The following is a 13979-nucleotide window of genomic DNA, read 5'->3' on the forward strand; positions in this document are numbered from 1 at the left end:
AGGAACGTGTGGTGAAGTCAAGGGTTATTGAAAGAACACCCTTCACCCTTCTCATTGCAGAGTAGGCTTGGGCGGTATACCATATACCGGGGTATTTGGAAATAGCCACGGGATGGTTTTTCAGTACCTTTTTAGTTTGTTAATACATTTGAATATTTGTTAGTACTTTTTATGTAAATACCTGCAAGTCAACTTGTGCAATATGTTGCGTTCTTCATCTCACCTGTCACATAATTTTTCCTCATGAAGCTTACTGGTATTCCCCAGTCACGGTGTGTTTGTTTACAAGCACACAACGACGAGAGACCGGAGCCTTTTGAGTCACTCAATGTTGTGCAGCACACGCCAGGTGATCTAGTTACAGTATGGAATTCACAACTAAATGTTTGCCAGCTAGATATCTTATAACTATTAAGTTAACAGTCTAAAATGTGCTAAATGCTCTGCAGTTGTGCATTTGGTTTGCTAATTTAGTAGCTAAGTGGTTAGCTTCTTCCAAAATCAAGCATCACTTGGTAACAGCAGAGAATCCCCTTCTGGATCAAGGGCCTTGCTGTCTTATATTTGTTTTGTTCGTTCAGCAAACTGTGAGTAGCATTTTTTAGTTACTGGTATACCTTTATGAGCTGGGATGTCTGTCCTGCAAATACTTTATGTCAGAGACTGTATAAAACCTTCGCAATGCGCTTGTTAGCATTTAGTTAGCATTCTCTTTGGGATACCGCCCAAGCTTATTGCAGAGTACCTTTTCTTTGTTTATGCTTTCACTATCTTGTGATTGTGTGAAAGTGAGGAGAGAGAGATAAAGAGAGAGAGACAGTGACAGAGAGAGAAAGAGCGAGAGAGAGAGATACCTGTGGTATAGCTCTTGAGCAGCTTCTCCAGGTGTAGAGCATGACAGCGTACTCATGACCCTCCTCCAGCATCTCATTCTGGCGAGAGAGAACAGACATAGGGGTTATACGCATTAGACATACAACACAGACCATCCTATGATGAATGCACCAAAATGGATGCATATTATCTTGATTCATTTTCACAAGTATGTTTCAAATATAAAATTGTTATTAAAATAGTGTGTTATAAAATGCTTGCTCTGTAATATCTCCTCACACTTGCATTCATTACGGTGAAAATTCTCTAGTGTGAAATACAATTCTCTAGACAAATGAGGAACCTCAGGTCTCTGTCGGAAAATAGATAATTTATCTGAATGGAACTTCCTGATTTAAAAGTTTATTTAAGGAGACAGTTTCCTCCTCTGTCAGTCAAATCACACTCCCTATTCACTACATTCAGGAAGAGGTCTAGCCTAGTGACTGCCTGATTCATCCCTCAGTGTGTGTGTGTGTGTGTGTGTGTGTGTGTGTGTGTGTGTCAACTGAAACCGCTAACAAGGCCAAACCCTCAGTGCAGAAACGACAATAAAACACGCAAACACCAAAAACACAAGGCTCTTTTGTGGTGGGTGTGTGAATGTGGGGATGTGTGTGTGTGTTAGCCAAGAGTTGAGAATAATGATGCTAAGGATCTGAGAACCATTCCCTAACTGTTCCCATTGAAAAACTAAAGTATCCTGTGTCCACAAAGCACAGAGGCCCAACTCCAAACCGTTCCCTCGGCCTTGTTCCAAACCAATCCCTCCCGGTTGCTTCCTCACCATGCTAGAGTGGACAGTAGCCTGCTCGATATAGCGAGCTATCCCGGTCACAAACGCATTCCTGTCCTCAAAGTTTGTGTCGAAGTTAGCCTAGAGAGAACAAGAAAGAGAGAGTTTAGTACTCTTGCAATTAATTAGAAAACTGTGTGTGTGTGTGTGTGTGTGTGTGTGTGTGTGTGTGTGTACCTGGTACATGATGGATGAAGGTGGAGGTTCGATGCAGGGCTGCTGGTCAGGGAGGGGCAGCTCCTCCAACAGATCCACATTAGACAGAGCATCCTCCAGGGTCACGTGGGTCGTCATGGCTACAAGAGGTCACTCACACAACCGGCCAGTCTGGCAGAGAGAGAGAGAGAGAGAGAGAGAGAGAGAGAGAAGCAAACCACAAACTCTCAGTTAAAAAAAAAGAAAAGAAAAAAGAGAGGACAAATCCCAATCTATAAACTAGTATAGATTCCTTCCACCAGGAGAACTGTCATACATTGGCTGGTATTCACTCTCATTTCCTCTTTAGGAACCACTTGCAACAGCACATATCTGTATGTCTATAACCTGTACGTCTGTCTGTGTGCTTCCCTGTCTCTCAACACAGTGTGGGGACGTGTGGGCACTGGGCATGGCATGTTTCCCTTTTACAACTGGCAGATAAATGTCATCAGACAAACAGCCTTTGTGACACCATGAAAAGACAATAGTGAGAACAAGACATGTTGTAATGCTAGACAACGCTGTCATTCTTGAGAGAGAGAGAGAGAGAGAGAGAGAGAGAGAGAGAGAGAGAGAGAGAGAGAGAGAGAGAGAGAGAGAGAGAGAGAGAGAGAGGCAGAGAGAAGTAAATTGCCTGTGTTTAATTGTCGTTCAGACATGATACTACTGAATGTTGCGTAGCACACTGGTATACATGATGGTATCATGTTCTGTCTGCTCTGCACTGAAACCAAACTGCTGATTAGGCTAATTCACATGCAGACAGGTAGGTCATTAACACTTGACTGAAGATTGACAAAAATGGTGCTGAAAGATACACCTATAGCTTACCAAACAGCACTACAGAAAGGCACACCTATAGCTTACCAAACAGCACTACAGAAAGATACACCTATAGCTTACCAAACAGCACTACGGAAAGGCACACCTATAGCTTACCAAACAGCACTACAGAAAGATACACCTATAGCTTACCAAACAGCACTACAGAAAGGCACACCTATAGCTTACCAAACAGCACTACAGAAAGGCACACCTATAGCTTACCAAACAGCACTACAGAAAGGCACACCTATAGCTTACCAAACAGCACTACAGAAAGGCACACCTATAGCTTACCAAACAGCACTACAGAAAGGCACACCTATAGCTTACCAAACAGCACTACAGAAAGGCACACCTATAGCTTACCAAACAGCACTACAGAAAGGCACACCTATAGCTTACCAAACAGCACTACAGAAAGGCACACCTATAGCTTACCAAACAGCACTACAGAAAGGCACACCTATAGCTTACCAAACAGCACTACAGAAAGGCACACCTATAGCTTACCAAACAGCACTACAGAAAGATACACCTATAGCTTACCAAACAGCACTACAGAAAGATACACCTATAGCTTACCAAACAGCACTACAGAAAGATACACCTATAGCTTCCCAAACAGCACTACAGAAAGATACACCTATAGCTTACCAAACAGCACTACAGAAAGATACACCTATAGCTTCCCAAACAGCACTACAGAAAGATACACCTATAGCTTACCAAACAGCACTACAGAAAGGCACACCTATAGCTTCCCAAACAGCACTATGGAAAGGCACACCAATCAATCGACTACACTATTGCTCTCTTGCACACAGAAGCCTTGTATACCTGGATTGTGAAGAAGACCATAGACCCTTACAGCCTGTCTGGTCTGGGTCTGAGCAGGAACAGTGTGTCTATGTCCCAAATGCCACCCTATTCCCTACATAGTGCACTATATAGGAAATAGGGTGGACGACACACTGTGTCTGGTCCGGGGCTTAGCCTTTACATCATGTGCCTCTCAGGAGTGTGTTTTTAAGTCTGATCTGACAGACAGGGATTGACACGCCTGATAAAAAATTAAATTAGCCCAGCTAACAATTCTAGGGAGAGAAAACGTTTTTGTAATTTTACCTGTAATGTTCGAGTGTCCCGTTTTCTGTTAGTAAGGGGAACGTTCTATGTTAGCAAAAACCTTCTGAGAACATTTTTAGCATGTTTTGGTGTTAAAGTTAGGTGTCACACCGAACTTCTCTAGAAGTGGTTACAATGTTCTCAGAATTTTCTGAGGGAGAATATTACATCAACGTTCCACCAAACCATCATAAAATACAATATTAAATGTTCTAGATACGTTTCATGGGACGTTACAAGAACATTCATGTGTCCAGTTTTCTGAGGTTTAGAAAAATATTCCATAGGGCCTCCCGAGTGGCGCAGCGGTCTAAGGCACTGCATCGCAGTGCTAGAGGCATTACTACAGATCCAGGTTCATTCCCAGAGTCCCATAGGACGGCGCACAATTGGCCCATCGTCGTCCGGGTTAGGGGAGGGTTTGGCCGGGTGCCTAAAGGCTGACCCCGGTCCCCAGTTGAACGATGTATCCTCTGACACATTGGTGCGGCTGGCTTCCGGGTTAAGCTGGAAGGTGTTAAGGTGCGTGGTTAGACGGGTCATGTTTCGTAGGACGCATGACTCTACCTTCGCCTCTCCCGAGCCCATTGGGGAGTTGCAGCGATGATACAAACATTCCATCAATGTTCCACACAACAACAACAACAACAACCAAAAAAAATAAACGGAATTACTGAAACTGAAACGGCTACAAGGGCAAATCATAATAGTCACAAACCAGAGTTGGGTCAATCCTAATTTGAGATCTACACACACTCCTAACTCATATTTATGCATAACTGATGCATTGATAGTAGGTCTGTCCCCGACTAAAAAAATAGTCTTGGAGGAAAGTTTTAAACGTGTATTTTTCCATACATGTGACTCGTTTCAGGAAACTAGGGGTATGTTGTGGGTCAGTACTTCACAGGAGAGGCATTTGAACGTAAACATTTCTTGTTATCAAAATACGTTTTTTGGCAGGAATGTCTTCTGGAACATGTGAACTTTCATGTGCCTTAATAACAAACTTGTATGCCATCTGTAAATAAGAATACAATTGTTAAATTACGGGCCTAGTTGATTTAGCCACAGAAAAAGTCAGGAACCTTCCTACTAGCCATGATTGGTTGAAATAATGGATGGGCTGGACATGCCGAAAGATGAGCTCGGACAGGTCTGCCATGTAGGTAATCCTTCCTAATGCAGCTTTTTTGAAAGATGTCATGAAGAACTGCAGAAGTGTTGCTAATGCTCTCCACTTTCTAGAGGACTGAGTTTTGAAATCAGTGGAATGCCCGGTGGAAGCAGAGTATTATACAGCCTAAAACCCCTGTTTGGGGTTTTAGGCTGGGTTTCTGTACAACACTTTGAGATATCAGCTGATGTAAGAAGGGCTATATAAATACATTTGATTTGATTGACTGTAGATGGAGAATGGGGGGAGGAGGGGGACTGAGTGTAGGAGGAGGAGTGACTGTAGACGGAGGAGGAGGGGGAGGAGAGGGGCTGAGTGTAGGAGGAGTGACTGTAGACAGAGGAGGAGGGGGCTGAGTGTAGGAGGAGGAGTGACTGTAGATGGAGGAGGGGGGAGGAGGAGGCTGAGTGTAGGAGGAGTGACTGACTGTAGATGGAGGATGGGGGGAGGAGGGGGCTGAGTGTAGGAGGAGGAGTGACTGTAGATGGAGGGAGGAGGGGGCTGAGTGTAGGAGGAGTGACTGTAGATGGAGGATGGGGGAGGAGGGGGCTGAGTGTAGGAGGAGGAGTGACTGTAGATGGAGGGAGGAGGGAGGAGGGGGCTGAGTGTAGGAGGAGGAGTGACTGTAGACGGAGGATGGGGGGAGGAGGGAGGAGGGGGCTGAGTGTAGGAGGAGGAGTGACTGTAGACGGAGGATGGGGGGAGGAGGGAGGAGGGGGCTGAGTGTAGGAGGAGGAGTGACTGTAGATGGAGGATGGGGGGAGGAGGGAGGAGGGGGCTGAGTGTAGGAGGAGGAGTGACTGTAGACGGAGGATGGGGGGAGGAGGGAGGAGGGGGCTGAGTGTAGGAGGAGGAGTGACTGTAGATGGAGGATGGGGGGAGGAGGGGGCTGAGTGTAGGAGGAGGAGTGACTGTAGATGGAGGATGGGGGGAGGAGGGGGCTGAGTGTAGGAGGAGGAGTGACTGTAGATGGAGGATGGGGGGAGGAGGGGGCTGAGTGTAGGAGGAGTGACTGTAGATGGAGGATGGGGGGAGGAGGGGGCTGAGTGTAGGAGGAGTGACTGTAGATGGAGGATGGGGGGAGGAGGGGGCTGAGTGTAGGAGGAGGAGTGACTGTAGATGGAGGATGGGGGGAGGAGGGGGCTGAGTGTAGGAGGAGGAGTGACTGTAGATGGAGGATGGGGGGAGGAGGGGGCTGAGTGTAGGAGGAGGAGTGACTGTAGATGGAGGATGGGGGAGGAGGGGGCTGAGTGTAGGAGGAGGAGTGACTGTAGATGGAGGATGGGGGGAGGAGGGGGCTGAGTGTAGGAGGAGTGACTGTAGATGGAGGATAGGGGGAGGAGGGGGCTGAGTGTAGGAGGAGTGACTGTAGATGGAGGATGGGGGGAGGAGGGGGCTGAGTGTAGGAGGAGTGACTGTAGATGGAGGATGGGGGGAGGAGGGGGCTGAGTGTAGGAGGAGTGACTGTAGATGGAGGATGGGGGGAGGAGGGGGCTGAGTGTAGGAGGAGGAGTGAGATAGAGATATCTATCCAAGCCATTCCTTATCATCTCCAGCCCTATACAGGATGAGAAGCTAGTCTAAGGCACGTGTCAAACTCATTCCACAGAGGGTGGAGTGTCTGCGAGTTTTCGCTCCTCACTTGACATTGATTGATGAAATAAGGTCACTAATTAATCAAGAACTCCCCTCACCTGGTTGTCTAGGTCTTAGTTGAAAGGAATAAGGAAAACCTGCAGACGCTAAGCCATTCATGGAATGAGTTTGACACCCCTGGTCTGAGGAGAGCAGTGAGAGTAGAGAGATGTGGACATTAATTTATTTCCATTCCTTTGTGATATGCATTTATGACTGCTTTTGAGAGTCAAGTTTAGATATCATGCAAATAAAGCACATTTGAGAAGCAAAAAGGAAGTGTGATAGCAAGAAAGAAAGGAGAGAGAAAGTGTGTCACGTCCGGGTCACACAACTCCCTCGGGGCATCCTCAAAATGTGCTACCATCCTCGCCTCACTGAGCACACGAGGCACACACACACACACAGTTTATGAGTGACATAGTGGAACACAGACAGAGGAATTCATATTCAGGGAGAGATGATGGTTTGGACTGTGTGTGTGGGGGTGGGGGGCACACAACTATCCCCCCACTACAACAGTAACTCCCTCATGATGTCACAAATCTCCATTCCAACCAACTAACAACAATACACACCTCATGAATATTCCTGAGCAAAATACATTTGGGCGGTCACATGACCCAACCTAGTGACAGATTCAGAGAAAAGAGAGGGCCATGGAATGTTGTTGCCTAGTAGGCCCCTTTCCTCGGGCATTCAATAAACTCTAGGTAGTGGTAGTGTAGTGTGTAGTGGTAGTGTAGTCTACTATCTATGGTTGGGATTGAAGGTGGTGGTTATTGATAACTGGCCACGCAATCACCAATGAATCGGTGCTCAGTTTATCACTTCATTGTTCAAGAACTTCTCCCCCAATTGCTCAGTTTGGCCGGGTGGCCAGCTCAAGGAAGAGTCTTGGTGGTTCCAAATTTCTTCCACTTAAGAATGATGGAGGCCACTGTGTTCTTGAGGACCTTCAATGCTGCAGAAATGTTTTGGTTCCCTTCCCCAGATCTGTACCTCGACACAATCCTGTCTCTGACCCCTATGGACAATTCCTTCGACCTCATGGCTTGGTTTTTGTTCTGACACTCACTGTCAACTGTGGGACCTTACATAGACAGGTGTGTGCCTTTCCAAATCATGTCCAATCAATTGAATTTACCACAGGTGGACTCCAATCAAGTTGTTGAAACATCTCAAGGATGATCAATGGAAACAAGATGCACCTGAGCTCAATTTCGAGTCTTATAGCAAAGGGTCTGAACACTTATGTAAATAATGCATCTGTTTTTTTTATATATATAAATTTGCTAAAATTTCTAAAACCTGTTTTCGCTTTGTCATTATGGGGTATTGTGTGTAGATTGCTAAGGTTTTTTATTTATTTATCCATTTTAGAATTAGGCTGTAACGTAAAAAAAAATTGTGTTGAAGTGTTGCGGTTGCAAGTTCACCTCACTCCTCTAAACCTCCTCTTTGGGGTGCTGCTATAGGCCAACAAGTGCTAACAGCGCTTCTAAGTGCTAACAGCGCTGCTAAGTGCTAACAGCGCTGCTAAGTGTGCTGCTAAGTGCAAACAGTCAGTATTTAGATAATAAGTGTGCAATGCTTGATAATGTGTCTAACGCCGCATTGCTTTAATCCAAAGCAATATCAGTTTCCATTGGCTGTAGTGACCATAAGGGGAAAGGGGATACCTTGTCAGTTGACCAACCCTCTGAATCAGCGAGGTGCGGGGGGCTGCCTTAATCGACGTCCACATCGTCGGCACCCAGGGAACAGTTGTTATTGGGGGTGAACTGGGGCAGAACGGTTGATTTTTCCACATTGCCGGCTTGGGGATTCGAACCAACTACCCCCCGCCCCTTATTGCTGGGAGCCAAATTCTTCACCCACAGTCTACTCTAGTAATCCTCAAATAATTTAAGTACTTGATAGTTAAATGCTTTGTCCGGCACACTGAGAAGATCCTACATTAGTCTAATTTCTAGCCAAACACTTAAGAGAAATTAGGACTAATGTAGGATCTTCTCAGTGTGCCGGACAAAGCATTTAACTAGGATCTTCTCAGTGTGCCGGACAAAGCATTTAACTAGGATCTTCTCAGTGTGCCGGACAAAGCATTTAACTATCAAGTACTTAAAGTATTTGAGGATTACTACAGACTGTGGGTGAAGAATTTGGCTCCCAGCAATAAGGATTTTTTTAATGAAGGACAGAAAATGACAATGTAACTGAATGTTTACATTACCAGAGCATAATGAACAACTGAGTGTGAACACTATTTACAATCTAAAATGCAAAGATGACAGCATTTTGGCATTAACAAGGAAACACAAAGTGCCAAAGGTTGGGCCTAAAGTAATACAAAATAAGTGTGTCCCCCCACAGGCGTGGAAGGAAGTTAAAGTAATTCCACTGCCTAAAAATAGTAAAGCACACTTTGCTTGCTCTAACAGCCACCCAATCGGTTTGCTGCTTGTTCTTAGTAAACTGAAGGCGAGGATCGTGTTTGACCAAATAAAATGCTATTTTTCAGAGTACAAATAAACTACAGACTTTCAGCATGCATATAATATAGAGAAGGGCACTCAACTTGTACTGTACTGACTCAGATGACAGATTGGTTAAAAGATATAGATAATAAGATGGCAGTTGGAGCTGTATTGTCAGATTTCAGTGCAGTCTTTGATGTTATTGATCATAAATTGTTATCACATGGTTGGAGAGTTATTTATCCAATAGAACCCAGATAGAGAAGCTTCCATTGAAGAACACTAACATCCGATATGTGACTGAAATGTTCAAAAATGTTAAATAGTGTTTTTTACATTGGATAAAAGTAGAGACTCGGAGCTACAAAATGGTATATCATACACTACAGTTAAGGAACAATGGGAAAATAATTCTGCTAGGAAAGTTGATAAACTTGTAAACTCACTTTTGAGAAAATGGCCATTGAATGTTTTGGTACTACTATTGGAGAGCCCTTCTTTGTCTACACCCATTCAGCATCGTTGACACCCTCTTAAGCTTTAGCCCCACCCATCTCTTTAAGGGTTGATCTGAGTGTTCTGTAGTAACAACAGCAGTCAAGCACCCAAGCTAACTAGCTCCTTCCAAACAAATGAGAGAACACCCCACTCTGACCATTTTACTCACCCTAGCAGAGCTGGTTAGGCTATTTTGATGTTATCCAGAGCGTTGGTGACTGTAACTGTGCTGCTGGCAACAATTTAATTACGCTTTTTTGCCGACGTTTACTGACACCGGCCATATTCATCAGTTATTCTGCACTCTGGCACACTCAGAGGAGAGTGAAATCAGAGTAGATGACCAGACTGAATTTACAAATGCATACAAAATGGTTAACAATGAACCATAATCCCAACTCATGACGTTACTACCTTGCATGAATCTGCAGGTAGCTAACCAACCGGATTCAATGTTAGCTAGCTAACAGTCTATAGCTAGCCAAGCAAATGGCTGTGAGATACGAATAATAAGATCATACACGTAGCGTTAGCTAGCGAGACAGAAAGCTAACGTTAGCTAGCTAACAGTACACTTTAACTTGAAATGAAACCACTTTCTGTCAAAATTAGAAACATGTATTATCTGAAAATGTAGCTAGCTAGACTATCATTAATGGATGGATGTGTCTCCTGTCGGATGCCATGGTTGCCTTTAGTTTGAAGATGTAATCCGGAGACAGGTGTTTTCTCCATCTCCTTAGCTATCATACTCGAATTGCACTGACTTCAAAACTCGGTCCTCCAGAAAGTGGAGAGAAACACTTAGGCAGTTTTACTACGCGATACATCTAAAAAAATAATATATAATTTTAAAAATCCGCGTTAGACAGGATTATGTCCAGCCCACTCATTATCTCAGCAAATCATGGCTAGCGGGAAGGTTGCACAACTTTTTCTGTGGCTAAACCAACTAGGCTCGTAATTTAACAATTTTATTTGTATTTACAGATGGCATACAAGTTTGTTATTAAGGCACATGAAAGTTCACATGTTCGAGAAGGCATTTCTGCCAAAAAAAACTTTTTTTAATCAAAATGCGTTATGTTCAAACGGTTCTCCTGTGAAGTAGTAACCCACGACATATGCCTAGTTTCCTGAAATGGGTCACATATGTACAGTGCGGTGTCCCTCAGGGCAGTTGCCTTGGGCCGTTACTCTTCGCTATTTGATTTGCTAATGGTCTTACACAAAGGTAGAATGGCTATGTACGTGGATCAATCCACATTCTACATGCCAGCACCCAAAGCCAGCGAGCTCACTGAAATTCTAAATAAGGAGTTACAGTCAATATTCGAATGGGTGAATAATAATAAACTGGTATTAAATACATCTAAAACTAAATGCATTGTATTTGGTTCAAAACATTTTCTAAGACCGAAACTGGAGTTGTACATAAAGGGTGTGACCATTGATAAAGTTGAGGAAGCTAAACTTCTAGGTATAACATTGGATGGTCATTTACCATGGTCAAGTCATAATGACAAAGTTGTTGTGAAGATGGAGAGAGGTATGTATGTTACATAAAAAGATGTTCTGCATTTTTGACACAAACAATCAACTGTACTAGTTGTCCAGGCTCTGTTTTGTCCCATCTTGATTAATGTCTGGTAATATTGTCAAACAATTATAGATTGTCTACATAATCAAATAACATTCAGCTCAAACAGTTGTCTTGTTAGTCATTGCATTTCAAATGTGTGTGACTGTCCTTGTCTATCAGTGTTTTGTTGCTTGTCATGTTTTGTGTTTTTTGTGGACCCCAGAAAAAGTATCTGCTGCTTCTGCAAAAGTTAATGGGGATCCAAATAAACAAATCTTTCAAGTATTACAGTCAAACAAAGTAAAATGGTTATTAATTATTTGAGAGGTGGGGGAAAAAACATTAACTTGAGGTTAGAGAATCAATAGGCTACATAATGGAAGACTGTGAACCTGCCATCCGTGCATCAGGCTAGAACAGCATCATGGGTCTGGGTTGGAAGGACACATCTTACAATGAACATTTGTCTACGTTGATATTTGTAAACCTGCCTTTTGTCAATGAAGTGATGCTTAATGAAAACATTGTAACAAATTGCTGATAGCCCACTTAAAGTCCTATTAGAAAATATACTTAACAAAAATATATAACGCAACGTGCAACAATTTCAAATACTATGCTGAGTTACAGTTCATATAAGGAAATCAGTCAATAGAAATAAATGTATTATGCCCTAATCTATGGATTTCACATGATTGGGCAGGGGCACAGCCATGGGTGGGCCTGGGAGGGTATAGGCCCACCCACTTGGGAGCCAGACCCAGCCAATCAGAATGAGGTTCTCCACACAAAAGGGCTTTATTTCCCCCCCCCCCTACCCCTTAAACCGATGTTGGAGGTGGCTTATGATAGACAAATTAACATTACGTTCTCTGGCAACACCTCTGGTGGACATCCCTGCAGTCAGCAAGCCAATTGCATGCTCCCTCAAAACTTGAGACATCTGTGGCATTGTGTTGTGTGACAAAACAACACATTTTAGAGTGGCCTTTATTTGTCCCCAGCACAAGGTGCACCTGTGTAATGATCATGCTGTTTAATCAGCTTCTTGATGTACCACACCTGTCAGGTGGATGGATTATATTGACAAAGGCTAAAATGATCAATAACAGAGATGTAAAAAATGTGTGCACAACATTTGAGAGAAATAAGCTTTTTGTGCATATGGTACATTTCTGGGATATTTTATTTCAGCTCATGGGACCGGCACTTTACATATCGCGTTTATATTTTTGTTCAGTGTATGATAGAAAAATCTAAACTATAAGGAATTTAGTGTACGGGTAGAGCACACGTTAAAGAGCTAACCTCCACTAGCTGTAGCCAATATATCTATCAGAACATTTAACTATAAAATAACAATTGTATAAATGTTGTATGTTTTATTAAGACAATCAAATGTATTGTGTGATATTCATATCACCCGTAGTCTCTTCATGTAAAAATTAAGAAAACGCATTTTTTTTCCTATAGCCACTGCCACCCCACCCATCTCTCGTAGTATGACGCTATCAATACACTGCCCGAAACAACGGGGGGGTTCATTCACATCACGGAATAAGTGAATAGGCAAATGGTCGCAAAAATGAATGATCAAATCCGATGCGTTTGTTTTCAATGTAAAAAAGAAAAAAGAAACAGACGTTAATTGCTTCCAATGGTAAAATGATGGTGCACCATGCAAGACATGGGAAACACGGCAGGTTCTCTACATCCATCGCAGCCTCCCGTCGAGAAGCGAGCGTAGGCTACCCGCACATATTTGCCGTGTGCTGGCAGCATATTCCGTTACATTTTGCACTTACCTGCAACTTGCATGTCCGTCCAGGAAAATTTGGACGGACAATGTCGAACTCCGCGACGAAAATCCAATGTTTTACTGACGTTTTTTCTGGCCTTTTCCCCGACAGATGATCTCGTTTCTCTCAGCGCCTATCCGTTATAATCCACCCCACACAAAGAGCAGAAAATGGCTGCAAGTGCATTTCCTTAAAGAGACAGTTACTCACCCACAGGCAGAAGGATGGAAATGTGGCGCTGAATATGGCCAATGTTGTTGCACAGACCAACACTACCTTGCGATGAGGCGTTTGTATCGTCAAAATGAAACAATGTATTTGCAATGTCGCCTATCTATCGCTATTCTCTACAAACTATTCCCCTTGAAATTATATCATAGCCATTAGGACAACATTGAAACGTGCTTCACATTTTTCCCCATTTCAATTTGATTGGATGTTGCTTACTTACCATGCACAGCACACGCACCTCAATGACCCGGGTTCCAGGACAGATGGTGTCAAACTGAACTTTGATCACATCAACTACACAGGATACAGCGTCCAGTCCTTGACATAACTGTATAGGCCTAGTATGCCATCTTAGAGGCAGGTGTTTTTAGAAGAAAACTAAATATTTGAGTATTTCATTCAGTCACCTTACAATGGATTGTATAGAGATTTAATAGAATAGCCCTAAAACTGCATAGGTACCCTACTGTGTGGAGTTATCTATATTTATCTACTCCTGTATATGTCGATCTATCTCTATTTATCTATTATATTCATCTACATACATCCATACTCCCACAGAGATTGTATATGTAATTCTATGTATACTTTCTGCCTGACAGGGTATTACTATGCCAGTACTTGTACCCAGTCAGGCCTCGTTGTCACAGCAACCAGAGCAGGCATGTAGGGCTGTCTGGAACCCCCAGACTCAGTTCATACTTTATCAGTGCAGTGTGTTTGTGTGTCTGCGTGAGAACACTGGATACATTAAAACCAC

The 13979-nt window shown here is 43.4% G+C and overlaps 2 protein-coding genes across 3 annotated transcripts in view; both read right to left on the reverse strand.

Moving 5' to 3' along the window:
- Nucleotides 1–13363, reverse strand: part of LOC115168449 (cytoplasmic FMR1-interacting protein 2) — a 41328-nt gene extending 27965 nt beyond the window's left edge. Inside the window, exons 1-4 of one of the 2 annotated variants that reach the window (XM_029723751.1) lie at nucleotides 13199–13363; nucleotides 1847–1996; nucleotides 1661–1750; nucleotides 855–932 (exon numbers count right to left, since the gene is read on the reverse strand). In XM_029723751.1, coding sequence (XP_029579611.1) covers nucleotides 855–932; nucleotides 1661–1750; nucleotides 1847–1963 — 285 coding nt within the window. In that variant the 5' untranslated portion in view covers nucleotides 1964–1996; nucleotides 13199–13363. Of the gene's footprint in view, nucleotides 1–854; nucleotides 933–1660; nucleotides 1751–1846; nucleotides 1997–12994; nucleotides 13163–13198 lie in introns of those variants that run through there. The other variant, XM_029723762.1, reaches the window with a different exon arrangement.
- On the reverse strand, nucleotides 4488–13007 carry LOC115164058 (leucine-rich repeat extensin-like protein 3). Its single transcript, XM_029716180.1, has 4 exons — nucleotides 12995–13007; nucleotides 5422–6409; nucleotides 5222–5324; nucleotides 4488–4505 (listed from the first exon to the last, which is right to left on the reverse strand). The coding sequence occupies exons 1-4, from the start codon at nucleotides 13005–13007 to the stop codon at nucleotides 4488–4490; spliced, it is 1122 nt and encodes a 373-aa protein (XP_029572040.1).
- Nucleotides 13364–13979: the final 616 nt, after the last annotated feature.

Source organism: Salmo trutta, chromosome 3 (assembly GCF_901001165.1).
Source record: "Salmo trutta chromosome 3, fSalTru1.1, whole genome shotgun sequence".
NCBI classification, from domain to species: domain Eukaryota; kingdom Metazoa; phylum Chordata; class Actinopteri; order Salmoniformes; family Salmonidae; genus Salmo; species Salmo trutta.